We start from the raw sequence: 27,967 nt of genomic DNA, 5'->3' as shown, positions 1-27,967 counted from the left end.
GGAAGATGAAAGTAACAGTGCAGTTTCAGAGCTATTGGTGGCTCATGAACTAAGAAGGCCAATGCTTTTCTCTTATCCCTGGAAATTCAAACTGAACTAATAGGAAAAACAGTTTTCTAATTAAAAGCTAAAAATGTACATCTGGAGTCCTGTGAAATGCTTGGATACCATTTTTATGGATTTCATATTTTTTAAGTGAAGCCACACTTTAATTTCCAGTTTTATTTTGTTTATGCAGATAGTTTAGTTTATGGTTCTGTTAAAAATGCACAGTTTCTCATCTGAAATTCATCTGTATAGACAGAGCTTGGACAGACTGACTTTGGAAGAAAAGCACGAACTGAGAGCCCCACCTACAAGAAAACTGTCTCTTATTTGGATGTCATTTAATCTTGTCTTGACCTGTACTATCTGGACTTTTTTAGCTTACTCACAAACTAAAATTGTTTTCCCTTGCTGTTCTGTCTCTTTACAAACACTTTTTCTTCCATGTTTCTAACCAAATAGGAGTCATTGGTGTTAATTGCCTCTCTTGATCTGTTTGTACAAAATCCTTAGCAGAAAATTCCATAGAAAACAAATGGAAATAATTCCCAATGTTTCATTGGCCAGGATTGGAAAAAATTTCCTCCACAAGCAGGAATTTTCTTCTGGCAAATAAATGGATTCTCATAACCCAAGTTTTGTACAACCGAACCTTTTATTTATTAGCAGCTTTTCCTGTTTCTGTTTGTCTTGACTCAGTAAAGATAATGGGCGCCCAATTCATCATTCTCATCCTGATGAAGTCCATGTATTTGGAATTATCAAGAGCCTTTGCTGTTCATCCAGCGTTTTTATCCTGCTATTTTTAATTAGTTCTGCAGACTCAGAGGCAGTTCTGCATAAATACGTGGCAGGCTGCTACCATTTCTAAAATTTTACAAATCACGGCCGGGCCTGCTTCATATGGGACAGATCAGCTACAGCTGTGTTACTAGACTCTGTTCAGGTGACGGGTGCTGTTTCACTCTGATTAAAACCAGTGTGATTGCAGTTACTGCCTTTCCCCTTTTTCTGGCTCTTGCAAACATGGTCTCTCATCATGCTTTTATCAAGTGATATCAGCCATATCTGGATGCAAGTGTTTAGATTTAATTTTTGGATTTGATGTTCACACTCGCATTGTCTGTAGTTGGGGATGTATCTTGCCTTCCTTTAAGCAGAACCTACCTTCATTTAATCATTGTTACTGTCTTCATGGGGTTTGAATCTTGTCCAGAAGTTTTCCCTGGCATTTGAGAGTGGGAATTTGTAATGATTTCTTCTTGCAAAAGAAAAGGTGATACCTACTTGAGTATCACTACCAAATTGGTGTTTAGAGACTCTGCATTTGTCAGTGTACGATATGAGAAGTCTTTTTAGGAATATTTATGCCTCTTGAGAAACTTTTTCCTGAAGCAACCAGTGCCTTCCAGCACTGATAAAAGAAGTCTGGTTTGTGAAGTGACACAAACCTTACAAAAGAGGATTGCTGTAATACAGTGTATGATCAGTCTCCAACATGAGTCAATATATCCTTAATCTCATTGCATGTGCTCATGCAAAATGCATTAATAAATGCTGTTCATGAACTTAATATTGTGTTTTTTTCATTTTAGGTTTAATTCCCCATTTTACTTCTGAGCCCCTGTCTACTGTCCAGAAGTCTGGTGCGCCCATACAACTACACTGCTCTGCTGAGCCCTCCACAGCTCACATTTCTTGGCTGTTTAATGGAGAGCCTTTGGACAGCAGGTTGGGAGAAGTGGAAATCCAGTCAGGATCTTTGACAATCGTCTCTCTAAGCCTGTCAACATCTGGTCACTATCAGTGCATTGCCAACAGCACTGTGGGCGCTGTTGTGAGTAGGGCTGCAGCGATATCAATAGGCAGTAAGTTAATTTTTGTCTTCCTTACTCTGCAAATTGCATAGATCTCATCTAGTTGACTTGTAGAAAAGCCTAGTTTTAAATCCCCCCCTCACCCCGCCAGCACTTAGTATGTGATCAGTTATGTTTTTCACTGATAGGTCTTCTGTGTCGTGTGAGACCTGTCACACAGAATCACAGAATGGAAGGATTGGAAGGGACCTTGAAAGATCTTGTAGTCCAATCCCCCTGCCAGAGCAGGGATGGCTAAATCATGTCACACAGGAACACGTCCAGGTGGTTTTGTAGTCTCCAGAGAAAGAGACTACACAACCCCTCTGGGCAGCCTGTTCCAGGGCTCTGTCACCCTCACTGTGAAAGTTTCTTCTCATATTTAAGTGGAACCTCCTATGTTCCTGTGCACATCCATTGCCCTTTGTCTTATCATTAGGTGTCATTGAGAAGAACCTGGCTCTATCCTCCTGACACTCACCCTTTACATATTTGTCAGGTGATGCACATGTGGAACAGCTCCCCTGGAGAGCTTGTGGATATTCATCCTTAGAGGCTTTTAAAGACTCCACTAGCAAAGCCACAGTTGACTGATTTAGCATTGGCCCCTTTTTAGCTGAACTCTGGGTTAGAGACCTTAAGAGAGCTTTCTGGCAGATGCAAATATTATTCAAGAAAATAACATTCCCTTCAGTGAATGCCTTAAAATGCAAGGTTCCTGAAAACTTTTCTTCAAAACGGATAAAAAAGCAGCAAGTGAGCTGCCATACCGTTGCAGAAGCATGCTAGAGAGTCAGTAAGAAAGGAGAGGAGAAATGAGTCAGAATTGTTGCCTAGGAAAGGAAGGGAACTTGTGCACCTTCCATCCACATCTAGATGGTTTTCACTAGTGAAATGCTGTTCTTTGGGGGGCACTGTCTTCTGCTATTCTAGGTGGAATTTCCCATCTCTGTAGCATTGATTCTTCTATCAGTCTTTGGTGCTTGATCTGTAAATTACTTGATTTAAAAGAGTTTAGAGGAAGTGCAATGTTTTCAACGTGGAAAGGATGACGTAGTGCTGAGAATAGGAATGTAGTATTCCTCCATGAGGATGATTTGTCTGCTTAAGATTGCAGTGCTGCCTGAATTGGGCCTTTGTCAAGCAGGATTTGAGTGATTTTTCTGTAAGGGTATCTCATCTATGGAGCATGTCCAAAATCCCCCTGGGAGGAAAATTTCTTGTAAGTGTTTTGGTAGAGTACTGACCCATAGTAAGACCCTCTCAAGTGAGCTATAAGGGTAGCTAGCATAGAAAAACTTCTCGACCTAGAAGATGCTTTCTACATGAAGGGAGTAGAAGAGCAGCCTTTGTACTTTTATCCTCCTTTTAAGATTTTAGTAGCAAATTTGAAGGTGCTGTTGATTGTTGAGGCTTTCTGCTTGCCTCACTGCTCATGGCAGTGAGTGGAAAATACTATTGTACTCACTGTTGTGTTAAGAGAAACAGAAAGACAATTTAATGTTTCTTATGAGAAGGCTTCCTTGTGTTAGTTCAAATTGTCTTCTGTATTGCCTTCAGAGCCCAAGATTAACACCACAGTCTTCTCTTACTGATTTTTCTGCTTTCTTTTCCTGGAGAACTTCAGGGAACATAGGGACTACTTTTTCTCTTCACTATTCCTGTTTAAATGCTAGTCCTTCCTGGGGTAAGAAAGCATGTCTACACCAGAAAACTTATGGTATTACAGGATACAGAAAGGACCATGCCTGTGGATGTGAACATTTAAATGCTGGGCCAGGAAAGATAACCAGCTTGATACCAGCTTTTTTTTTTTTTTTTAAAATGTGATTACTTCCCTTCACCTTTCCCAAGCCTTTGCTGCTTTTAACCTTTTACCAATTCCCTTTTAGGTCTAGCTAATTTTGATACTTCGGTGAAACCTGTCATTGTAGCGGAGGAAGGTGGCACAGCTTTCATTGGCTGCAAGGTGCCAGAAAGTAACCCTAAAGCACAAGTTCGTTTTCGAGTGCGGGGAAAATGGCTGGAACAATCAACAGGTGAGAAGTTTTGTGGCATTAACCAGCAATATAAATATCCAACAAACTCTTTCTTGGAATTTTATCTGAAGTAACTTAAAACCTTCCAGAAACTTGCACAACTTTATGCACAAATCACTTCATCTAAATCTAGCTTTGTAACTTAATATCCTTTTCATAGCAGTATGATCTCTTTGTGATCCTAAATTTAGAACAGATTGATTTTTATGACAGGTTATTTAAAAGAAGCAATTCTTTATCTGAAACTAAGTTAAATATAATCATTTTTCCTTCCCTACTTGTTTAGATAACTACCTAATTCTTCCATCTGGAAACCTGCAGATTTTGAATGTATCTTTAGAAGACAAGGGATCCTACAAATGTGCTGTGTACAACCCAGTCACTCATGATCTCAAAGTAGAACCTGCTGGACGTAAGCTTATAGTCACACGTAAGTATTTGATTGGATTTTGCAGAATTAATACATCTCAAACTGAATAAATCATACATTTGGCTAGATCTTAAATTTTTACCACTATGACAATCAAATGTTTGTCCTCTGCTGTATATGAAGTGGTTGGTAAATATCTGCTGAATGTTATTTTTCATTTTCTGTGGTTAAATCTGAGTCAAAAAAAAAAAAGCACACAGAAAAAGATTTTGGCATGGATGTATCAGCCTAAATGTTCACTGGTCTCAAATATTATAAATAAAAAAAAAAATTGTCCTGTGCTATTTGCACATTAAATTCTTACTTCCCTTTGCCTCAGAGGAGCAATGAGGCTGCTTCTCAAATCCCAAGAGGACAGATCACTTAGCAGTATTCCCTTTTCAAGGGCTAATTCTGCAGTTCCAGAAATCTTGCTCAAAAATCAGTTTGGCAAGAATTATAGTATTGTGCTTAGTCACATGGAGAAATACCTGTGTTTAAAAAGACATGGTAAAGCTTCAGGACTGGAGGACAGAATTGGAAATTTAAAAACTAGGTTAGCGATAAGTTTTGTCTCTTTTTTTTCCAGGCTCTTCCTCAGAAGGCTTCCACATACTTCATCCCTTGGTCTCCCAGACCCTGGCAGTGCCCCAGCACAGCTCTTTGACACTAGAATGTGTTGTCAGTGGACTGCCTCCAGCCTCAGTCCACTGGGTGAAAGATGGCCAGGACGCACTGAGCAGAGGCAGGTGGAAACTGCTGCACTCCCATCTCGTATCAGACAGGCTTGAAGCATCGGACTCTGGAAATTATTCCTGTGTAGTGGGAAATGAATTTGGAGTAGTGAAATACATTAACTATTCACTTACGATACTCGGTAAGAAATAAAGAAATCTTGATGTCTAACCAAAATATTTGTTTTGGTTGTATACTTGTGATTTTTGGTATTAGATTGCAAGCAGCTTAGTATTTTTTCTCAACATAAGCATAGTAAAATAAAGGTATGTTCATTATGAGCATATCTCATCATCTCTCCCAAATTAAAATTCATGACTATCTCTTCTCAAATCCTTTACAGTCTGAAATAATTTAACAATAAAGGAAAACACACTCTGAGGCAAGAACCAATCTATTTACTTTTCTGCAGTTTGCCAAGTATATATGGGATATTGTATCAATAATGCAGCAGAGATGTTTCTCTTTTGAGGCTGTATATACATGTAAGCAAAAAGCTGACAAGTAGAGGTGGTATGTCGAGGACAAAAACAAAGGCTAAAGAAACTTATTTGACCGGCTTGATGTGTTTGCAAGTTGTTCCTAAACTCCCTTTTCCTTTGTAGCAGATTTTCCTGTGTTTGAGTTTTTTGTCTCCATGACTGTTTTTGTTTGGTTTTTGAAATGTGTACACTAGAGGAACTTGGAAAATAAGTTGTTGACACAAAATACACCTTTTGTAATGAGGATGTTACTAAAGATATTTTTTTTGAAAATATAAGTTGCATTAATATTGTTAATAAAAACATCACTGGAATAGAGGGAAAAGACCATTAAAATAAGCAAGCATGTGGGGGAAAAACAGCTTAACTTATGCGTAGAACCAGAAGTATGTGGTGCTTACTTAGCCTTTGTATGGGTAAGTTTGTTTAATATTTCACAGTATTATTTTTCAGGATTTAGGCTAAGATCAACATACAATGTAAAATTATTTCTCTTCTTAGAGCCAGTCTCAATTTCCAAGGGACTGCAAGATGAAACTGTGGCTGCTGGAGCAACTGTGCATTTCTGGTGTGATGTCCATGGAAGCCCTGCTCCAACCCTCACCTGGCTGCACAATGCAGCTCCCCTCAATCATTCTCCACGGCACCTGCTATTGGGAAACAGCCTGCAGATCCACGGTGTCATTGCAGAGGACTCTGGCTTGTACCAGTGTGTAGCAAACAATGGGATTGGATTTGTGCAGTCCACTGGGAGACTTTATGTACAGCCAGGTAGGAGCAGTTGCAGGCCTACAAGAACTCAAATTAAGCATTTCTACTTGAAACTTTATTTTTTCCCCCCCAACTTGATTATGTATCTATTTGCTTCTGACCACTATATGTGACAAATCTTACAAATAAGGTGCTCTCAGTTGAATTTGAAAAGCAGTAGGTGTTTCTGTATTGCGGTTATCTGATAATTAAAGTGTAGATTACCAGCTGCAATTAAGTCAATTGGTTGAACTTGATACAATTTATTCTTAAATGGAATCAGGGTACTGTTGTGCTGGATGAACTGGTATTCTTACCAGTATTGGCTGCTGAGTAATGACTTTTTCATACCCTCAGTTTACAAAACGATTTTCAGATCTGGAGTTAATGCACACTCGCTAGTATCAGACTAGCAGGTACCTACAGTGCTTTTGGTCACTCTTCAGTCTAAGATATTTTGCAATACTGCAGAACTTGATTTCTGCTATTACACAGACATGGACAAGAACTTTACGTTTCTTGTTTTCTTGCCATTTTGTGTCATTTTTGGCATATTTTTTTAACTAAATTCAAATTGATGTGAGATGTACTGGTTAACAGATACTATTACCTGTTCGCCTGTGGAGTGGGCTAAGCCAGGCATGCATATGTTCCTCCTTGACAGTCAACCCCTTCATGTATGGAAAAGGTAGTGTGTTTTCAGTGTGGTTTTCTACAAGTCTTCTCTAAGCATAAATTTCATCTGATCTCTTAAGTCTGGAAAGGAAGTCTAGAGAAGCCATCTAGACAAGGAATAACAGTTGAAATGATTAACAAGATGTGTGCATGACTTCTTTTTTTAATTGCATTGACTCAGTTTGGCATTAAACATGTTCCTTAACCACACTTATTTTTTGGCCTTTTTCCTTAGGCAGTGGGTCAAGGCCAGTTATAGTTTCTCCACCAGCAAGTGTCAGTGTGACAGAAGGTGGGGATGTCACACTGTCCTGCAACGCCACTGGCCTGCCCGTTCCTGTGATCCATTGGTATGATAGCAGAGGCCTCATTACCAGCCACCCCTCCCAGGTGCTTCATCCAAACCCACAAGAACCTTCCCAAGCAATGCAGGGCAGCACCATTGCAGAGCCCACCACCTATTTCACCGCATCTCAAGCAGGGTCAAGTTCCTTGCACATTCGGAATGTGACTCCAGGTCGTGTGGGGGAATATACCTGCGAAGCCATCAACGAGCATGGCTCTGCGAAGTCGGAAGCCTTCCTCACAGTTGGTAAGCCTGAATCACAAAACCAATATGGAATCTAGTGCCGTAACACGGAGAGTAGAGGTAGTCAGCGTACAGATTTAGGTGAGAAATGCATCTAAGTAAGAATTAAAATGAAGGTAGGTAGTGGAGGTATCCTGGGGAAACACAGCAGAGGGGTCCAAGCTGCCTTCATGGTCCTCTTTCTCCTTTCCCTCTTTCCTCAACTGATAGGCAGAGAGGAAATGGCTGTGTGTATTGCATGGTGCTTAGCATTCTAATATGTGATTAAGAAACTTTCCAAGGTGGGTGCTGTGCTGCTAGGAAAAGAGAATTCTTAATTAAAGGCAAGATAGGGAAAGAAGTACTGTCTTTTTTTGACATTGGAATGTTATGTTAGTACAATTTTAAGTTCCCTTCATAAATTCCATCCACAACAACTAAGGTACAGGTTTTAATTACATGAAGTGACTTAGTTTTTCATCTGCTACAGTATCTTGTCTCTGGACGTTTAACAGAATGTCAGTGCATTTTAAGATTCTCCATATACGTGGTCCCATACTTAAAGTTCTCTATCACCAGTTAAACTCATTTATATGATGTGAAAATATGCTGAAAGGTTCTCTTAGAGGAAAGGGGGGGAACTAATGAAAGTGATCCCATCATATAGTTTTATTTATAAATTATTGCTGGACCTTGCTAAGAGGAAACAAAGCTAAATATCATCACAGAATTCGATCTGTATCAAACAGAAAAATCACACTGCTTTGCCTCAGAATTTTATGGCAGTAAGTTCAAGTTTAATGTTTTGTTTATTAACTTTTATCGGTTTCTAATATGCTGCTGATTATGATGTAGAAGGTGGTTATGGCATTTGGTTTTGATATAAAACTCCTTAAGTAGTTTCTGGGAGCTGTTAAGGTTTTTAAACAGTTCCCATCCATGCCAGGAGACATGCTCAAACATTTAGAAATTCTAATGAAGAATTTGTGCCAGGTAGTCAGTTGTTCAGGTGCTTCAGAAATGCTTAAGCTGTGATTCCAGTGCATTTCATTGGTGGTAGGATTAATATAAGAAGCTCTCTGCCTCAGCAGCTTGTCTCTGTAATTTGCCTTGCTCAAGCACAGAGTAAAAGATTATTTGGCTGAAAAATGTTTTTTTTTGTTGTTGTTGTTTTTTTTTTGTTTGTTTGTTTTTTAAATTTTATTTTATTTTCTGCTGGATCTGTTCCGTGACCTGATCCATTGCATGGTCTTAAAAACAGGCAGGGCAACTTAAGCCACCATCATAGTGAGAAAACAAAGTATAAAACAATAGCCTTAGCATCCTATAGGCATAACATTTATTTTAAGTCTTTTTAGACAGTTGTGGTGTTTGCATGTATGGTAGTATCTTTCCATAGCTACTAATTACACTTAATTCTTCAAAATAACTTTTGTCGAATGGAAATTAAGGAGAAAAATACACTGCAGGAAATCCAAGTGGCAGGCAGGTTAGTACAAAACCCAAGAAAGAGCAGTGTTTGCTAGAGTTAGGTTGATGTTATATTGGAAAGCAGGCTCAAGCTATCTTTTATAGAGGCCAGACATGTCTGAGAAGTTTTAGGGTAATTTGAAAGGCTTGCCAGGCGGGGGTGACTTCACTGATGTGCTATGTTCACATTTTCAGAGCACTTTCCCAGCCTTTGCTAACGTACTTAGCAAGCTCGTAGAAGGGGGGATCCTTTGGTTGTTTAAGAAGCGGGGAAGAAATGCCTGGGAATGTGATCTGTTTGCACAGCAGAGACAGCACTGATGACAAAATACAAAGGTTGCTCTGCTGCCATACAAATAAAAGGAATGCCAACAGGTTGAAAACTGCTTGTACATCTGCAGCCCTGATTAAAGACGGGTGTAGAATAAGTAGTAAAGATGCTGTAAAACCTGGCAGGGGGATTCATATGGATATGGAACAGTTTCTGCAGGAGAAGAGACTGAAACGAATGAGGGCTCTGTCTTCAAAGTGAGGCACCCAAAGGTGAAACATGATAGTGAGCTATAAAACATGGGGTATTACAGAGCGTACAAGTAAAAGCTGTGAATACATTCTCCTGATGCTTCAACTTGGGATGCTCAGTGCTTCTCTGTTTGCAAGGGAGTATTTTTTTTTTTCACAGCACCCTGTTGAACTAGAAATACTGTTACTGAAGCATTATGAAAGGCTGGAGATGAACAGGCTTAAAACCTTCCCTAAATTCTACTTCTGGTCACTGTTGGAGATGAGATCTTGGGGCACTTCATCCTTTGGTCTGACCCAGTTGAGTCACGCTTTTGTTCTGAGGTGGGGCTAGGCAGATGAGGAAGAAGAGAAAGCCTGAAGAAGTGAAGGGGGAAGGGATGATGCTCTTGCAGCAGCTGGAGAGAGTTACATGATGACACAGCAGCCAACGGAAGTCTGATGTACTGGTTTGTATGGGTAGCAATTATACCAGAAACTTAGTAAAAAGAGCTCAGCTCTGAATTGCTTAATGGAAATTGTTACCCAGGGTTGTTTTTCCAAAAGCAAAATACAAATTATTTGCCAGTTGTTGATGACTCCCTTCTTGGAGCAATAAACACAGCAACAACTGCAGGTCTCCTGTCACCAGCCTAAACCACAACTAATTCTCCATGCGCAGCAGTCCATTTCCCCATGCCAGCAGGCATCGAACCATGTTGTGCCCACCCACAAATCCTCTGAGTCCGTCACAATGCACTGGGCCTTCTGGCTCCTCAAGTGAATACAGCATTTGTTTCCAATATTAATGTGTGGCAATGCATCACTTTCCCACTGCTTACTGACTGTAGTAGATATCCTTTCACTTTGAGGTCGTCCTAGGGTTTCTGACATTTTAAGCAAACTATGTCTGGCTATGGGGGCTTCTCCTTGCGTTGTTCCCTTCTGCTGCCCCTGAATTTTTTAGCATTCCTAAACAAATAGGAAGAAACAAACAGCACATGCTTGCAGAGTGTCTTCAGTTTGAAAAGAGAACTTTCCTTCCCTTCACAGCTTTTTAAAAAGTGGCCCAAAATAGCAGCCACACTTGCTGCTGGTATTTTAATGGAGGTTTGGAGGAATTTGAGTCAGCCAGGCTAACACTGCCGAGGCTTTACATTACCAAGGAATTTGTTTGTTTTGTAAACCAAGTTCCCTTCATTCCCTTCCCCTTCCAGACCCCTGCACGTAACATAAACCTACACAAATCTGAAAGAAAGGACAGGGCTAAGAACATCTGGCAGTCCTGACATAGCAGCATGCAACCTTTAAGGGCTGTGCTGGTTCCCAAATGCTCTCATCTGAAGCACTGACATTTTCTTGTCCTGGATAATCTCAGATGTCCAACCTGCCACCCCTTTCCTGGATGGAATGCTGACAAGCCCTGCATCAGCCAAACAGTATTTTTCTGTCTCGTGGTCTCTTTCGAACTACTGATATTATTTTTTTATTTTTTTTTATTTCAAACCGGGCAAAGTAAATAGGCTGGAGGAGGCTGGAGCAGGATTTCTAGAAATGCGTTGGTATTAAATTGCATGTTAGATCTGCCTGTAAACCGAGTTTGTTCTCGGCATAAATTTTCAAATGAAATAGTCGGGTCGTGCAGCTTTCAAAGCTGATTGAAATTACAGCTAAAACCTCAGAAACTGAGGTAGGAGAATGTCCTCTTGTGTGCACGCCAATTCAGGGCATGAAAAGTTCCTTGTACAACTGCAATTAATTTAAAATTACTCCGTTTGTGTCACAAGTGTAGCTCTGTCTGTGTTTTTACTTCTAACATACATTGCTGCTACTTAATTTCTTGGAGATGGTAATCAAAGCGTGCCCGTGGACACTGCATTTCAGGTTTTCTCTTTGCTACTGTGAAATGCCACAAAAAAAAAAAGAGCAGAAAGCCAGCATGCAAAGGTTCAGCTTGGCACTACGGCCAGGCCTGCGTGGGGATCCCTTGAGCTGGCTTTGCAGCAGGGTTTGTTTGGAAATGACGTTCTTAAATGATTTAGTGTCCCCTCTGTGTGGGGCGAATATACGTCATCTCAGAGATGTAACCAGACTCCTCCCTTTACAGTTCCCTTAGAAACTGGCACGAAAGCAGCAGCAGAAGAAATGGCTCCTGTGGAGATTGTCCAGAGCAATGAAAGCGATGGTGACTTTGGTGTGGAAACAGCGGTTTCAAGCTTGCCTCCAACAAAGCTGCATTTTGATGCAGCTGTGACAGAAAAGCCCTTGAATAGCATCTCCGCCCCAGAAGCCCCCATCATCCTCAGTCCCCCGCAGACTCTCAAGCCGGACAAATACACCCTGGTGTGGCGTTCGGGACGGGATGGCGGCTTGCCCATCAATGCCTATTTTGTTAAATACCGCAAGGTAATATTTCATCGCAGCGCTGAAGCAGTGCACCACAGCAGATGGATTTCATTGTTTTAGGTTTCTCAAGGAACCAATAATTGTTGCATTGCTGGTGTTAACAAGAATGTGGTGTCAGGCCAGAGAGAATATAGAACGTAGTTGAACCACAGCTTTATTGTGGCCACACAGGCAGCTTATTTTAGGGATGACTGAAGTTGGTCACAAGTATGCTGTTCTATCAAGATTTAAATGAGATTTATTTGGGGGAGCCCAAGCTTTTATTTCCTTTACGGTATCATTATGGTCTCTGGGGAATTGGGCTCCAGGGCATGTTATATGCAATTTCAGTGATGTTAGAAATGCATTCATGTGAGCAAGCCTGAATCTGGTTTGCGGTGGGTACACTTGAGATCAGAAGGGAAGATGAGTATTAGACTAATCTGTCAAAGAATTTGCTACCTTGCATCCCGAAGAGACTATTTTAAACTGAAATTACCAAATACGAAAGTGAACTAATATTCCTTAAGCAGATACATGTCATGTCCTTAAATATGGTGTGTCAGCAGTGAGCTGTTCTGACAAAAATCAGAACTAAGCAATGCCTATGCCCGTTCTTCCAAGTGAAGTTTTCTGTATGGCAGAGCTGTTTGTTTTATTTTTCATAAGCTTTTTAATCCTCTACATCCTGATCTTGTCTTAGCCTGGGGGGAACGCTTAGATTTTTGACCTGTTAGTTCCTGAAAACCTAATGCCAAAGTCTGTTGATACAATTTCTCATCCAAAGGTAGCTGTTTCACGTAAGCACTGAAAGCTTTGAATACTTATTTGACCTTTCTGATGCTTACCCTTCACTCATAACAATCCTTTCCACGTTAAATGTGCTCACTCATGCATTTCTCAGTAGGGAGCTTACTATGTTATTTTATGGCGGTGTTTACGTTGCCATAAATTATTTTTTTTAATTTCTCTCTTTTGAAAAAAAAAAAAAAAAAAGGAAAAAAAAATGAGGGGGAATTAAAACTTTGAAAGAGGGGTCTCTACAGAGGGGAATACTTGAACAAAGACTGCTGGCATAACCATTGATAATCCGTGGCATTTAGACCTGCCTTCCATGTTATATTAAAATCTTACATTGTGTAGTAGTTTATTTTTGCTAGAGTCTTTGTCTTTTTGTTTGGGATTTGGGGGTGACTACCCTCAGTCTCTTTTCTTTCTTAAATGGTGATTTCACTGTTTAAATTTTAAAATTAAAAAGTGTTGTTTTTTGGAAAAATGCATTAGTAAAAACCAAATCTTTGCTCTCTCTGACTTTTCTTTTCCAGCTTCCAGAAGTAACTAAGACATACTTTTGTTGCCCATTTTAGCCAGTAAATATTTTGAAATGCTTAAGCGCAGGAAAAGCTGGAATAGTTCAGGGAACATATCTTTCTTATTAGGGCGTTAGGTCCAGCCTTTAATGACACACACGCACACCCCAACATCCCCAAGCTAAAGGCTGGTTGAAGTATTTAAAATAACTTGGACTCTCACTAGTTTTAGATGAAAGATGAAGTGATCTGTTTTTTCAAAAATAAGCACGTTTGTGTGGAGAGGGAACGCAAGAGAAGCCTATGGAAGGAGCACTGTGAAGACACTTGCAGAAATGCTGATTTGTGGCCAAAGTACTTGCAGATGGCAACACCCAACAAATGTACCATAGTTAGATATAGGAAAACATGAGGAAATTTGGCAAGTTGCAGAGGTCCTCTGGATATTTGTGTGCTAAAGCAATTAGGGATTTGAGCGCTACATTGAGTTTGATGTAATTCATTGCTGATGTTGAACTTTGTCTTGCTGTCCCATGCAGCTGGACGACAGCGTCAGTGCAGCGGGGAGCTGGCACACGGTGCGTGTCCCTGGCAGTGAGAACGAGCTCCGGCTCACCGAGCTGGAGCCTTCAAGCCTGTATGAAGTTTTAATGGTGGCGAGGAGTGCTGCTGGCGAAGGCCAGCCTGCTATGCTGACATTTCGCACCAGCAAAGGTAGGTGCAGCACAATGCTCCCTGTGTCCTAGGCTTTAAAGAGGACATTTATTTAAATTACGTCAGCTGTATGTTGTCTGCTGAGCCATATACATGTATGAAATGTTCTGCAATACAGTTGCTGAAGAACAGCCTCTAATAGCTAAAATAGCTGTAGGGCAAGCTTTCCTGAGCAGTACCAGGTCTGTTGGTAAGTAAAGGCCATTAAATGTATGATAGTTTTATTTTTGACGTGATTGTGGAGATTTTTATACAGGAAAATTTTCTATTGCTTAAATGAGCTTAATTGTGGTCAGGAATCAGTCTGTCCTTGGTTCAGGTTTCTGCACAGAGTATCAACAGAAACTGTTTGAATTGCACAGTCGCCTTTAAGTTTTCATATCGTAAAAGCAGTACTGCTTCTGGTTTGATTTGCAGAAGCTTCAGTAAAAATATCTCAGTGGTTTTGACCAGGAGCCAGCTGTTTTGATTGTTGCGTGCAGACAACAAGCAAAAGAGTGTTTCCAGTCGAAGTAATTTTTTCTTTCAAGCTTGGAAGCTGTGGGCTGTACTCTCAAGCATATAAAAATATATATTTTTTTCATACTTCTGTACAAGAACAGGATAGTTCAAAATTTTGTTAAAAATGTAGTATTGTGAAATCTGTGAAGTCATGATACGTACTTAAGTACTTATGGCTGTATTGACACAGGCCAAAAGCCCCTTCAAGCCAGTATCCTGGGTCCAGCTGTAACCAGTTTCCACAGTATTTTTTTAACTTCTTTTTCTAGATGTAGATTTTAGTGTACTCTTTTTTTTTTTCTGCCTGTTGTGATTTTGTGATGAGAGAACTTCAAAACTCAGGTAGCAGTCAGCAAGTACCACCACAAAGCACAGTACAGTACTGAAGATGTTAGCACAGTCACGTACCAGCCCAGGGACTCTTGCACTGTGGATGGAAGAGGTTTCCTCTCTTGCTCCCCTGAAGAAACTTCCTAATTGCTATCTTGACTGTGTGAGTTGTGATTTGGAGCCAGGGCTTTATCCCTCTGCGCTATAGCATGTGATTTTGCAGAGCAAGCATGTTGCAAGAAGCAATGAACAGCACTTTCTTATCCAATCCCTGAATTGATTGACTGTATATCAAACATTTCTTAGAAAGAACATCATCCTCGAAAAACACTCAGGCTCCATCTCCACCAGTAGGCATTCCTAAACATCCCGTCATTCATGAAGGGACAAATAATTTTGGTGTCGTACTTCCAGATCTGTCTCGACATAGCGGAGGTAGGTATATGGGTTGCTTGTAATCCACGTGCTAGAAGTTAGTGTGAACTGAGATGCATCTAGGTTAATTTGTGAAGTGCTTATTACTGTTCTAGATGCTTCTATTCTTTATTTCTTATGTATTCCTTAAGCCTCTTTGAGACAGTTATTTTTTTTGTCTTGTGGAACTTAAGTGAGTGAGATCAGATAGCAGCAACTTCAAGCTGTCAGATTTTCTGTTTATTGCATTTCCAGAAGAAGAGATGGTAGTTCATGCTTTTGGGGTTAACTGAAAGGTTAGCTTATTCCAGTTTGTGAGCTAGCATTGTATGTAGCTGCCTTGATACCTCATGTTTCCACAGCTACTTTAAGTCACCAAGTTGTAGTGCACTTCTTACAGAGTGCAGCTTCCATGGGGAGGTATTTGAAGCTATGAATTTAGCATATGCATGTCCAAATCTAGTGAATATAGGATTTGAAAGGATACCATGCAGGAATCACCTGCGTGTTTGGTTCTCAAAAATTAGATAAAAGTAGTCTTTAATGTGTATCGTTCTTGCTGCTAATTTTTAAACCTGCAGTTGCTTTTTGTTAAATACTCTGCTTTTCTCTTTCACTGTAAAAGATGCAGAGGGAGAGATGAAATGGGAAATGTTCGTGTCAAAGTTTTAAGTTCTCTGAGTGGACTATCTCTGTTCTGAATGTTCTCCTGTGGCTTCTCAAGGCTACACTTATTTCTTACTGCAAGAAAATAAAAACCACTTCCAGTTAGGTGTAATTTTTTTTTGTTTTAAAGCTTGGTTTCCCATGAAAACAATGGTTATAGTCCTTTTTTATCACCCTAGCCTTTGAACTCATTGACCTGATCTGGTAAATTTACTTGGGCTGAGACATCAAAGGTGATATGACGTGTAAAGTTTGTGTAGAACCAAAGTTGAGTAGAGAGGTTTGTTAATAATGCAGGTGAGGGGAGCTGAGCATTGCATGCTCATGACATTACTAAGTATCAGAGGGGCCAGACAAAGAGACAGCTTACAAATGGTCCAGCTGCAAATGGTCAGCCTGTTTAATGCCCCTAAAGCTGTCAGCTTTCTGTTCCTTGTTTGGTTCCTCCTCTCATCAGTGGCAGGCTCCACATTAATGAATGTAAGATAGTCCAGTGAAGTCTTAGCTCTCAGAATGGTTAAAACCAGATTTACTAACACCCCCTCTTTCCGTTCTCTCTATTCTACTGCTGTCTGTAACTTCAAGTGAGTTCAGTAAGTATATCATTTGTTGCATGTTTTGTTTGCTGTTTGTTATTATTTCTTCCAAATTATGATTTTGGCAATATAGCTCATTAGTGTGGATGGGTTGAAGTCTCATCTGCTAGGGCAATTTCAGGGTTTAAAAAATGATAACCAATTTTTTCTGCATTCACTTAGTATGTGTTTCCATTTCCATGTAGAGATGGGTTGGGGTAGTGTAACACCATACCTGTTTGATTATTACATTGGTAAAATAGTTAATTCCTCCATTTTCTCAACTCCTGCTCTTCAAGCATATTTTTCAGAAGAGTAAGAGGGATAGTTATTATAGGAGGATTTGAGATTCTCTGTGTTAATACACAAAGTCTAATTTAATCATAAATTAGTTTAATCAGTTGTAGAAAACGAAGTTTCAGCTGCCTCTAAAGCTCTTTTAACTGAATTTCTTATTTCAGTTCCAGAAGCTCCTGATCGACCCACAATCTCCACAGCATCAGAATCATCTGTCTATGTCACATGGATACCACGAGCAAACGGTGGCTCCCCCATTACTGCCTTTAAAGTAGAGTATAAACGTTTGGGACGAAACAGTGACTGGCTAATTGCAGCTGATAACATTTCTCCTTCCAAGCTGTCTGTGGAAGTTCGTAACTTGGAGCCAGGTATTAAAAACGTTTTTTCCTCTGAAGCAATTAATGCTGCTGTGTTTGCTCAGATGAGTACTCCAGTTGAAGAGACAGAGTTCAAGTTTTCTCTCATTTTAACTTTTGTGGGATAGGAGTTCATCATATGAATTCAAGCTGATTTCTGGCTTTCCCAGTGGAAAAAAATTCCACACCATAAGTTAATACTTTTCCAAGTGGAGGGGAGCTTTGTGTATTATTGCTATTTTTAACTTAATTGTCATTCTAGAAAGCACTCAGAAAGTAAAAGAAAAGAAAAATGCATTAAGGGAAAGTTGTCTGTACTAGCTTTTGGTTTTTCCCATTGACCAGCCATAAAATGTTAGGGAAGGAGTTATGAGTAGGGGGAATGGATTATGATAGGTATCCTTTGAAGCATCTTCTCGATGTCCAGCAGTTAGGGACTTCCTGAGCCTTATGGCTGCCTCTGTGTCTTTGGATTTTTCTTGAGTGATTTTCCCTAATCACTTTTATAAGCTGTTTATATTTCTGATGGCCACATTAGTCTGTGGCAATGAGTCCTACGCTTTTTTTCTAATTGGATGTTGTGCAAAAACTATTTCCTAATCTGTTTAGTCTCTCCTTGAATCCTGTTTCTAGTACTTGTTTTGCTATAACTCTTTCTTTCACTTTTTTCCCTTAAAAGGAGAAATGTATAAGTTCCGTGTGATTGCTGTGAACAACTATGGGGAGAGTCCACGAAGTGCAGCCTCTCGCCCTTACCAAGTAGCTGGTTTCACCAACCGGTTTTCCAACCGCCCCATCACAGGACCTCACATAGCTTATACGGAAGCCATCAGTGACACTCAGATCATGTTAAAATGGACAGTGAGTATCATCAGCTTCTGGTCTTCTCACAGTTGTGGGACAGTTCTTACTGCTTTGGCTAATTAGAAGCTCTTAAAAGTCAAGGATTAAAAGCTAATTGTGGAATAGTGAGTGTTTTCTCTTTCCCCTGATAGTCAGAGGTGATCTTGTTTCTAGAAGAGGGTAAATGTACTTCATTCTTGTATGGTAGAATAGGATAACTTACCAGGCCGTGTGCCTCTCGCACCCTTTGCTCTCCACTTCCAAACCCTTTTTCCTCTGTGGAGGCAGCCCTGTCAGTTGTTTGCTCCCTTTTGCACTGTCTCCCAGCCTCCCTCCACATTAGTCTCCTCTCCCCACTCCCTGGGGATGTCACTCACGGTCTGAGCACTCCATGGGTTATGACAGATGCACCAAGTGGCAGCTTCAGTGAAAGGCTGCAGCATTCTCAGTACACCAGGGTTTTGCACTGACATACCTGAAGGCACCACCCTGTCCAAACCACTGCTAATGCCATCAGTTGTGAGCAGTTGGCCTCATTTGCTACAATTTCTGCTGCTTGTGTCAATCCAGGCAGAGATGGCTCAAACTGGTGCTGTATTTAGAAACCTGACGTCTTCCCTTGCATCTAATAGAGGTTTCATGTTAGAGAAACACTTTCCTTACCCCAGTACCTTGTCTTTTGTAAACAAGTACTTTAAAGTCCTTATTGAAAGCCATAGAAATTCTTTGCTCTTGTTTTGAAATCTAACCCCCTAGTATACTTTGGAGGATTTAACGTGTGGAGTTTGCAATGTTAGTTCGTTCCACTAGCTTAGTCTTAAGAGATGTTAAGGATAATAAACTTGAAATAACCTCTGGTTCCTCAGGAGGCTACATAATTTAAAGTTATAGTAAAATATCCTGAACTGAATTTTAGAGTGACTTTAATTCTTGCTGTACTAAAAATGGTCTTAACTTCTCCATTCCATTAATCACTCGAATTTTCAGGTTGTTGATGCTCAGACTCCCTACTTCAATGTCCGTAGTGATGTGGGAGGAAGGTGTCATCCCCAGCTCAAGCTCTGTCCCAGTGCTACCCTTCCTCTTTTGGCTGGTCTGAGGAGTTGAGATGCAGAGAACTCTTCTTTCTGCAGCTCTGCAGGAAACTTTCATCCTCTTCAGCATTGTGTCAGTCATACCTGTGTCTGCACATCCACAGCAATTGACAGCCCTTTTTTGTGTTGTGGTTTCTATGCAAACCTTCTTCTATACCTTGTTTGCACAGTCTTATTAAAAAAAAAAAATAAAATAGATATTTCAAGGTGAGAAGAGATTCAGTGATGACAATTCAGTAGGACTGAATTAAATTTTTTCTTCCCTAATGCTGTCTTCTGGAATTCTCTTTTAGTATATTACATCAAGCAACAACAACACACCTATCCAAGGATTTTATATCTATTATCGGCCTACGGACAGTGACAATGATAGTGACTACAAGAGGGATATTGTAGAAGGTACAGTGCACTTTGCTTGCTTAGTAACACTACTTGATGGGGAAGAACATCATGTAGCCATGTTGGCTGTGTTTATAAGAAATCTAAACTGCTTTTCCCAAACTGAGTCTTTACAATATATTTCACAGAAGTAGCTATCTCAACTACATAACATCAAATTCTGCCCACACATGAACTTGTTTTTTTCCTTCTGAAGCCTCATCTACGTTGAAACTTGAAAATTAAATATGTTTTTAAGTTTGTCTTGTTAGGCTGCTGCAAATCCTTGATGTAGCTCTATTTAAACCGGTTTAGTTTAAAATAATTTAGTAAAGGGAAACCATTGCAGATTAGTTTTAACCCAGAATTAAGTGTATCTGTTACAGACTGTATTATAACTAGATGGATTTTATGATGATTTACTTCAGCATGGGTTTTCTAAACTAGGCAGTACTTTGTGTGTGATTTTCCTTCTCTCCTTTTACATTGCTTAGTTGCTTCTCCTGCTATAAGGAAGCTGCTTTTAGCCTCAGGTGTAGTAGTGTGCTGCAAATGCAGGTATGTTTGTGCTTCATTTTGCCTGTTAATCAGTTTTTTTCTCTGTGCGTATTAGATCATCATTTTCCTGGAAGAAGTTATTAGATAATGTCTATATTAGTCCAGAAGTGGAAAAGCCTTTTAAAAATATTTTACTTAATGTCCTTATTACTTGGGCTGAGTAAACGCAGTGATCTCATTCTGTCCCAATGACGTTAATTATTTTTTCCCCTCATTTATTTCAGTTTCAAGGGGAATGGGCCTTTATTTTGAACGTTTTTCCCAGCTAGACAATACTCTGTATAGGACTTTGATGCGTGACATAAGCTTTTGCACTCTAAAGCTATTAAAGATCCAGAGTTTCTGCTCAGAGGTTTGCTTTAAAGAAGCTTATGCAGACTGCAGCTTCATCTGCAAATGTATTTTAGCCTTTGCTAGACAGAACTTGTGTGTTTATAAATCTTATACACTAAGCAGTTAGTTGTTTAAGTGGGCTCCACTGTGCTGTGAAATTAGCTTGTTTCTGATTTTTTTCTCCCCGTGTGTGTGTGTGTGTGTGTGTGTGTGTGTGTGTGTGTGTATTGAACTCTTTGTGGCAGTCTGAAACCATTAGCAGCTGCTCTGCTCTGCCAAACCCTGGAACAAAAACTCATTTGGTGGAAATATTTAAACAAGAACTTTTCTTTACTGTGCTCCCCTAAATTAGCTTTTTAGGGGGAAGAAAAAAGAGCTATTTTCAATTAAAGTGTGATTGGAAGCACTTGAAGTGAAATATGTATAGAAACACGTGACTTAGGACGTTTTTCTGTAAGTCACTTGTTCTTAAATTTTTTTCCCCTCTGTTTCATTTGAATTTATCTGTCTGTTTTTGACCGGGAATTTTATCTTGAAATGACTGTGTGTGTAGTGGAAAAAGTGTTGTGATGCCTGTGTTAGCTAAGTACTTGCCGTAGGCTTTCCTTACCGTTTCCTGTTAAGTCTTGTCTTTCGAGACATTCAAAATGCTGCAGAAGACTTTCTTCTAATGAATGCTGCTACAGGCCAAATCAGATTTTATTTAAAAAAAAAAAAAAAAAAATCTCAACTCAGATGGCTCCTTGCTATCTTTCAGCAGTTTTAAGCAAAAGCAAAGAAAAATCTACCCTATCCTGCATCTACATTCAGTGTTTCTCTGTTTCGAGGGTCCTGGAGATTCAATTTAAAATGTAAATGCAGTCTGATCTCAGTTGTTTAAATGTTTTTCCTTGCTAATGGTGCACGAAGAGGACAGTTAAAGTGCCTGTACTGATTCCAGTTCCACTAATGGCTTGAAGCGGAAACCTAAAACCTGGTGTAGTAATTACCGAAAGGAATGCTTGGGGAGGGGGGCGGGTGGGAAGAACTGTGGATCTTGGGAAAACGTGCGCTTTAGGGAAAAGGCCAGTTCCAGCCTCAGCCAGGACTCGCGTGCGGTCACTCGGGATGCCTGCAGTGCACAAGACAGAGCCTGGACCGAGTGGTGCATCCATTCCCGAAGCTCCTGAACCCTGCAATGCTGCCTGCTGCCCTTTCCAGGGGGCCTTTTGCGGCTGGGCACGGGTACCTGTGCCCTGGCGTGGGTCTGGGAGAGTTCGAGTGGAGTCGTGGTGACAGCCCCTGCCAGCCAAAGAGGCTTTATTTTTTATTAATGCTTAAATCAGTAGGTGGTATGACAGTTTCTTAGAAACAGTGGAAACAGTTCAAGGTGGTATTTTCCAAGAGGGATTAGGAGTGCTCAAACAGTTAATTAAACTCACTAAAAAAAAAAAGGATCCCTGTTTATTAAAATTTGTCACAAGCCCGTGAAAGTAAAAACTGAGAGTGATTTATATTGAAGTGCTCAGTACTTCAGGAGGGTGTCTAAATGAAATGCTGGCCGGGAGCCAGAGATGACAAAACCGTCCTATTAGAGAAGATTGCTTGGCTTGGAATCTGTCTCTGCAGGGGCAGGCAGCGCAAGAGACAGCCTTACTGTCTAATTTTGTTTCCTAGTATGTTTAATAAAATGTATGTTCAATTATTTGCGGTTTCTGCTAGTTGAGTAACCCAGATGTATCCTTACTGTGAAAACAGGCTGCTTCAGTTGGTACCGTGCATTTCCAGAGATCCCACAGGACAGCAAACTGGGAGAGGGTCTTATTGCCGTGAAGTCTTTCCTGTCTGCAGTTAATCTGTTTTCTGATTGCCTTGCCAGTTTCACCTTGTTCTTTGCCTGGCATATTGTGAATAACTAGCATAACCCATCTTCAAATAAGTAGTGAAGGAAAGCTTATTCTATAAAAAAAAAAAATAATAATAAATTGTTTGTAAAATGCTGTGGGACACTTCAGGGTAGAACAGAGCAGTTCCATATTAAAGATACCCAGAACTGCTGCTGATTTCAAATGTAACGATGATGTTGGAAACTTCGATGTCTTTTTTAAGTTCAGGGACTTCCAGTTCTTGTGAAGAAAGACACTTGGGGGGGGAAAAAAACACACCCCTCCAGCACTTCATTCATCCAAAGGTTTTTTTAATATATTTCACAAGATGCTTAGACTTCCAAAAAGTCCATAAATTGATAATAAAACTTCTGTGCAAGCCACAAAAGCTGCAATACCCCATGTTTTATAAAGACACTGCAACATACTCATACCTAACTCTGACTCATACAAATAAATTAAATGCAGTTGATTATTTTTCATAGGTACAAAGCAATGGCACTTGATAAATCACCTGCAGCCAGAAACATCTTATGACATAAAAATGCAGTGCTATAATGAAGGTGGTGAAAGCGAGTACAGCAACGTGATGATCTGTGAAACTAAAGGTGAGCACGTAGCTAGTGCGTCTGCTTGTCTGTGAGATCGTGTGAAAGGTGGTGTTCTGTGCCATCAAATATCTGTTGTGTTGATTTTTTTTTTTGCAGCACAAAAGCTAGCTGTAATGAAGACTGTAATTTTCTGGAATGTTTTGTGGGATTGTTTTGTCTTTGATAGCTAGGATTGTTTTGAGCATGTGGAAACTGATATGTTACACTCCCAAGAAAGACTCTTAGCAAAACTCTGTAGATTTGCCTGGCCAACGCAATAGTACTGTTGTTCTGGGTTGTTTTTCTGCTATGATGATAGCCTCTCCTTAGGAGACAACCATGCTCTCAGAGATGACAGAATTGATTTGTACGTCTGTTTTATGTCTTCAGGGCTCTGTGACACATTGTATAAGTGCAGACCACAGCAATTGATGGTTATGTTGGCTGCCTCCATCGCTAATCCTGCATGCCTCTGGCACAAAGTTTGTACTGTTCTCTGGAAGTGTCAGATATGGCAGTCACATTTATTTTGCGAAGAATTCCTGTCTCCTTTAATCTCTAAAACCAAGTAAGGCTGTAAAGGGGAAATGCAGACAGTAAACTTCAAATGCAGAGCTATGAAAAAATGTTGTTTTTTTTTAAAAAAAAATTTAAAAGCCCTCTAGGAGCGGAAGCATCAAAATTTCGTTAAGTTAGTAGCAAAGCCCTTGAAAGAAAGGTTAGGAGCTGCAGGGTTTCAGGCTGTGTGTGCAGTTGGTTTTCCTCCTGCAAGGAATATAACCTTCCTCCCTAATTTTAAACTTGGCAAGATGTAATCTATCGTTCATACCACTTCTTCCTTAAAATACATCTCTTCCAGGCTCGCAGGGATTCTGCTTATCTAACACATCTGTATGGAGGTGCCTGTGTCTCTCTATTGACCAGCTTCACTCTTAAGCCAGGCACCTCTTTAAGCCTACTTTTTAGTGTCAAGTGGAGTGAATCTGAGTTGTGGTGTGCTGAAAATTAATGTAAATTTAATTTCTGCGTTAGACTAGCTTTCTGTGATTTCTGTTCAGCTCTTAGCATCTTAAATAGTATGGTTTAGAAAATGGGGTTAGCAGGGTTCACATCAGATAAAAGTAGGTCATCTGGCAGTGGTTATATGATAGAAATGCGTGTTGTGGTTTTTCCTGACCTCAGAAGTGGAAAGATTTGTGCTCTTTCAAGTTGGGAGTTAGAGCAGTTCTGGCCTTGCATACGTCGAGTTGCTTGTTAAAGTTTCAAGTGACCTCAATGAGAGGGTTAGCAGGCTGGATAATAACCGTTTTCCAAGGCAAATAGTTATTACCCAATAGTAGTTGGCCTTCTCAATATAGTTTTTAATATTGACTTGGAAGCTTTCTCTTTGAGGTATTAGCATTCAAACTCCAGCAGTAATTATTTTTGTTTCATAATGAAAAAATACCTTTAGAAGACTTGTTTAGTGAACGTACCTATTCTTGTCTATTCTTTCACCTAGTGAAACGCATGCCAGGAGCATCTGAATATCCAATAAAAGACCTGAGCACGCCACCAAATTCCCCTGACCGGGTTGGGGGAAGCAGCGGTGGGCTTTCAAACGGCCCCGTTCGAAGCAGTGACATGCTGTATTTGATTGTGGGGTGTGTCCTTGGAGTGATGGTCCTTATTCTGATTGTTTTCATTGCCATGTGCCTGTGGAAGAACCGTCAACAAAACACCATGCAGAGTGAGTTATTTTTGTTTTCCTTTCATTTCAGTGTTCAAGACAAAAATATTATCAGAGTAAAATTAGTAACATTCATATTACAATTTATGAACAGGGATCCTCCTGTTAAGAGCCAACTGGCATTTATTTAAGGATTTGTGCTTTCTAGATGTGCCTTAAGTGAATATTTGAGAACAGCCATGTCTCTGTTTCCTTGCACAGATGCTCACTGCCCTGTTGCATTGCTGTAAGGTTGTGTTGCAGTTTTATCTAAAGAGTGGTGTGTTGAAATGCCAGTGCATGAAGTTCTTCAGCCTCTGTCCTTAAGAACCTGCACAGATTTCTGTTTGTTTGCAATGACAGAACTTGTATGTAATCCTAAGTAGTTGTTAAAATGCAGAGACTTAAATGCCACATCTGTCTATGTCCCTGCCCTGTGTGTATCTGGAAAGTGAAGGGACTTCTTGCACTAGAAGGACAAGTCCTGTGTTACTGCTTAGTCCCTTCACAGTAAAAGTGTGTTCAATGTATTGGTCTTCCAGAAAGGTGGTAATAGGGAAAACCTGCCAGTTTGCATGTAGGAGCCTTGAGCAGATGCACTGGAGCTTAAGCAGCCTTTGTAAGGTGCTCTATGACCACAAAATGATTCTGAGCTAATGGAGGTTCTTTGTAGTCTTCTCTCTTCCTAATGCATAAATCAGCCTGCCTTGTTCTTTCCATAGTTTGCGTTTATTTTTAAACGTCCTTACTCTCTGACAACAAGAAATTAAGCAAAGCTTGCAAGATAAGATAGCGTCTTCAATTGCAGCCCAGAAATATTTTCTGGAAGTAGTTCATAACAGATATCAGAAGGATCTATTGATTATACATACAGATGATCTGTCTTTAGAATGTTCTTTGCTGGGACTGGCTGACCGAGTCCTTTCAGACCAATGTTCCTCGTCTGTTCTCCAGGATATGGCTGCTTTCCATTTCTACATTTGCATACTAAGCACTTAGACACTACAGTTAATTTACAAAAGCTGCAGAAAGAGGAAAATGAGATTATTTTGTTTCTTAGAGAAGCTCGTTAAACTTTTAATTTGGCAATAAGTATGCTGTTTGTAGCAGAACTGCCGTAATAATGCCTGGGTCTTTTTGCAGAATATGACCCTCCTGGCTATTTGTACCAAGGTTCAGATATCAATGGGCAAAGGATTGAGTACACGACTTTACCTGGCACAAGTCGTGTCAACGGCAGCATCCACGGGAACTTCATAAGCAACGGCGGCCTCAGCAATGGCTGTCCACACATCCATCATAAAGTTGCTAACGGAGTTAATGGGATTGTGAACGGAGGAGCTGGACTTTACCCAGGGCACACCAACTCCCTGTCCAGGACACACGTGGACTACAAACATACCCACCACCTTGTGAATGTAAGCTCTTACACGGAGTGAAAGGCTCAGACTAGACCTTGGGATTTACGCAGTTTGTAGAAGCAGGCTTAGTTCGGGTGGGGAAATACTCATCCATTGATAACAGCCAGTTCCACTAAATGACTTTTCCCAAAGGAAGCAACTGGGCTGATATTTCTGATACAAACATCATGGTTTTCATTTGAGAATATCAGATGACAGCAAGAATTCCTCTTACTCTGGGAAATCTGCCTCTACCCTCCTCCTAACAGCATGTAAGCTCTGAGAATACTTTTGTACTGGGTTGAGATACTTTACTTGTACATATGGTATTTCTCAATCTTCAAATTAAATAGATTTAATTATAGCTGCTTATTCTGCAGCTTTATGGATCACCCGTTTTTCCCCCACCTGTTTCAGATCTATAACTCTAAGCAATGCTATTAATTATTGCAAAGCACGAATGTAGCAGGAGCTTCCATAAAATAAAATGTCCCATACATCTTGAAATGCAGCAATATAATAAGACTGCTTTTTTTTTTTAAGGCCCTTGTTTGTGACTTTTGAGACAGGCTCCTTTTTAAAAAATAAATAAATAAATAAAAACTAATTTAAGTCTGCGATCCAGCCTTTGTATGCTGTGGAAAAATACTTCATTTGCTGAAATGTGTCCTGTTTCCAAGAGACAATAATGATTTCATTATTGTCTATGGAAACAGATGGCTTGCATTCAAACTTACTAAACTTACTCAAAACTGTGAACATTGCCCAGGAAAACTGAAAGAAAAAGTTCAAAAGTCTGAGAAACAGCATGCTGGTTTTGGAGGAAAAAAAAAGAGGCTATTGTTTGTGTTAGTAATTGAACACAAGTACTTCGTTTTATTGAACAACAAATTAGCACTTGCACAGTAGTTGCCACTTCAGATAACTCTGGTTTTGAGGCTAGACCAGTTGGTTCTTCACCTGATTTTTTCGTTGGTTTGCTCATGTAACAAATAGTATTGCTTTTTGATTGCTTCAAAGAGCAACCCAGGCCAGAACCATGTTTTTTTTTGACCTGTCTACCCCCCAGCGGGTGAACTCTCGAAAGTTTCAAACTGCACAAGCCCTCAGGAAGGGAAGACTTTGTAGCATTTGAAAGCCAGCCCATAAGAAAACTTGCAACACAGCGCGTTGGACTTTGCATTGCTGCTTTGTCCTTCCTGCCTCCAAGAAAAAAATTAGGGAAATAGGGGTCTTGTGCAGGGCACTTGGTAACTTGGAGCTCCTCTGCAAAACCCTGTGCCACGAGATACAAACATGAAATGTCACAGTATGCCGTCTTGTGAGCAGTGACTGGGTTGGTTTCTTCAGTTTTCCCCTCCATGTTGTGCAGAGTTGAGTACGGCGATCCATTCCCACACAGAAGAGCTCGGACTGGCACGCTGATGAGGCACAGCAGAGGAACAGGATGTTCTCATTCTCATTAGGACTCTTTATTGTTTCATTGATTGGGCTGAATGAGGAAGAGAAAAACTGGCCAGTATGGAAATCAGGACTAATTAGGCATTTCCTCAGTGATCCATATCTGACCAAGCAGCCTCAAAAACTTAGGGCTAGCCCTGTTTTTGCATAAGCTGCCCTTACTCTTACCTACTGTTTAAGATCTCCAAAGTCAAATGAGCTTTCCCAAACTTGCTCCCCTCCCAAAATACGCTGTGGTAGCCTGGCTCCATGGCACCATTTTCAAATGGCTCTCACATCGGTGTCCGCCTAGGCTTTAACAATGAGGTATGTGTTAATCTGGGCATTTTACTTGCTTGTAATGGCCCCTCTAGCCAAAACTAACAACACAAAATCCCTCTCACCCAGAGTCATTGCTGGCTAAGGAATTACCCCATCTGTAAAAATATTAAATGTTTCAAAAATCAGTGTAGTGAAGTAAACTGATCTAATCGGAGTAATTACAGGAAAGTGGGATGGGTTTATGTTGTGACATCAGCCCTGCAAATTTAGTACTCCGTCTCCCCAAATGGGCACAGTTTGCTAATGAAAAGCAATTTGCTTTCATGTCTGTCATCAGTGTTAAAAATAAACATATTTACAGTGTGTTTATTAAATTAAACCTGAGCATATTAAGC

The 27,967-nt window shown here is 40.2% G+C and overlaps 1 protein-coding gene across 13 annotated transcripts in view; it reads left to right on the top strand.

Moving 5' to 3' along the window:
- CDON (cell adhesion associated, oncogene regulated) overlaps positions 1-27,967 on the top strand; it is a 54,309-nt gene that overhangs the window by 19,646 nt on the left and 6,696 nt on the right. For 10 of the 13 annotated variants that reach the window (XM_013099606.5, XM_072027594.1, XM_027444253.3 and 7 more), the window contains 15 exons: positions 1,641-1,913; positions 3,794-3,940; positions 4,227-4,370; positions 4,939-5,226; positions 6,068-6,337; positions 7,227-7,583; positions 11,638-11,936; positions 13,765-13,939; positions 15,077-15,205; positions 16,887-17,093; positions 17,761-17,942; positions 19,312-19,417; positions 22,638-22,760; positions 24,244-24,471; positions 25,594-25,868. In XM_013099606.5, the coding sequence (XP_012955060.3) occupies positions 1,641-1,913; positions 3,794-3,940; positions 4,227-4,370; positions 4,939-5,226; positions 6,068-6,337; positions 7,227-7,583; positions 11,638-11,936; positions 13,765-13,939; positions 15,077-15,205; positions 16,887-17,093; positions 17,761-17,942; positions 19,312-19,417; positions 22,638-22,760; positions 24,244-24,471; positions 25,594-25,868 (3,203 nt within the window). The remainder of the gene's footprint in view (positions 1-1,640; positions 1,914-3,793; positions 3,941-4,226; positions 4,371-4,938; positions 5,227-6,067; positions 6,338-7,226; positions 7,584-11,637; positions 11,937-13,764; positions 13,940-15,076; positions 15,206-16,886; positions 17,094-17,760; positions 17,943-19,311; positions 19,418-22,637; positions 22,761-24,243; positions 24,472-25,593; positions 25,869-27,967) is intronic. The other 3 variants (XM_027444257.3, XM_072027595.1, XM_072027596.1) reach the window with 1 other exon arrangement.

The sequence above is a fragment of the Anas platyrhynchos genome, chromosome 25 (assembly GCF_047663525.1).
Source record: "Anas platyrhynchos isolate ZD024472 breed Pekin duck chromosome 25, IASCAAS_PekinDuck_T2T, whole genome shotgun sequence".
NCBI classification, from domain to species: domain Eukaryota; kingdom Metazoa; phylum Chordata; class Aves; order Anseriformes; family Anatidae; genus Anas; species Anas platyrhynchos.
Note: the sequence above shows the minus strand (reverse complement) of the source record. Positions and strands in the feature narration are given on the sequence as shown.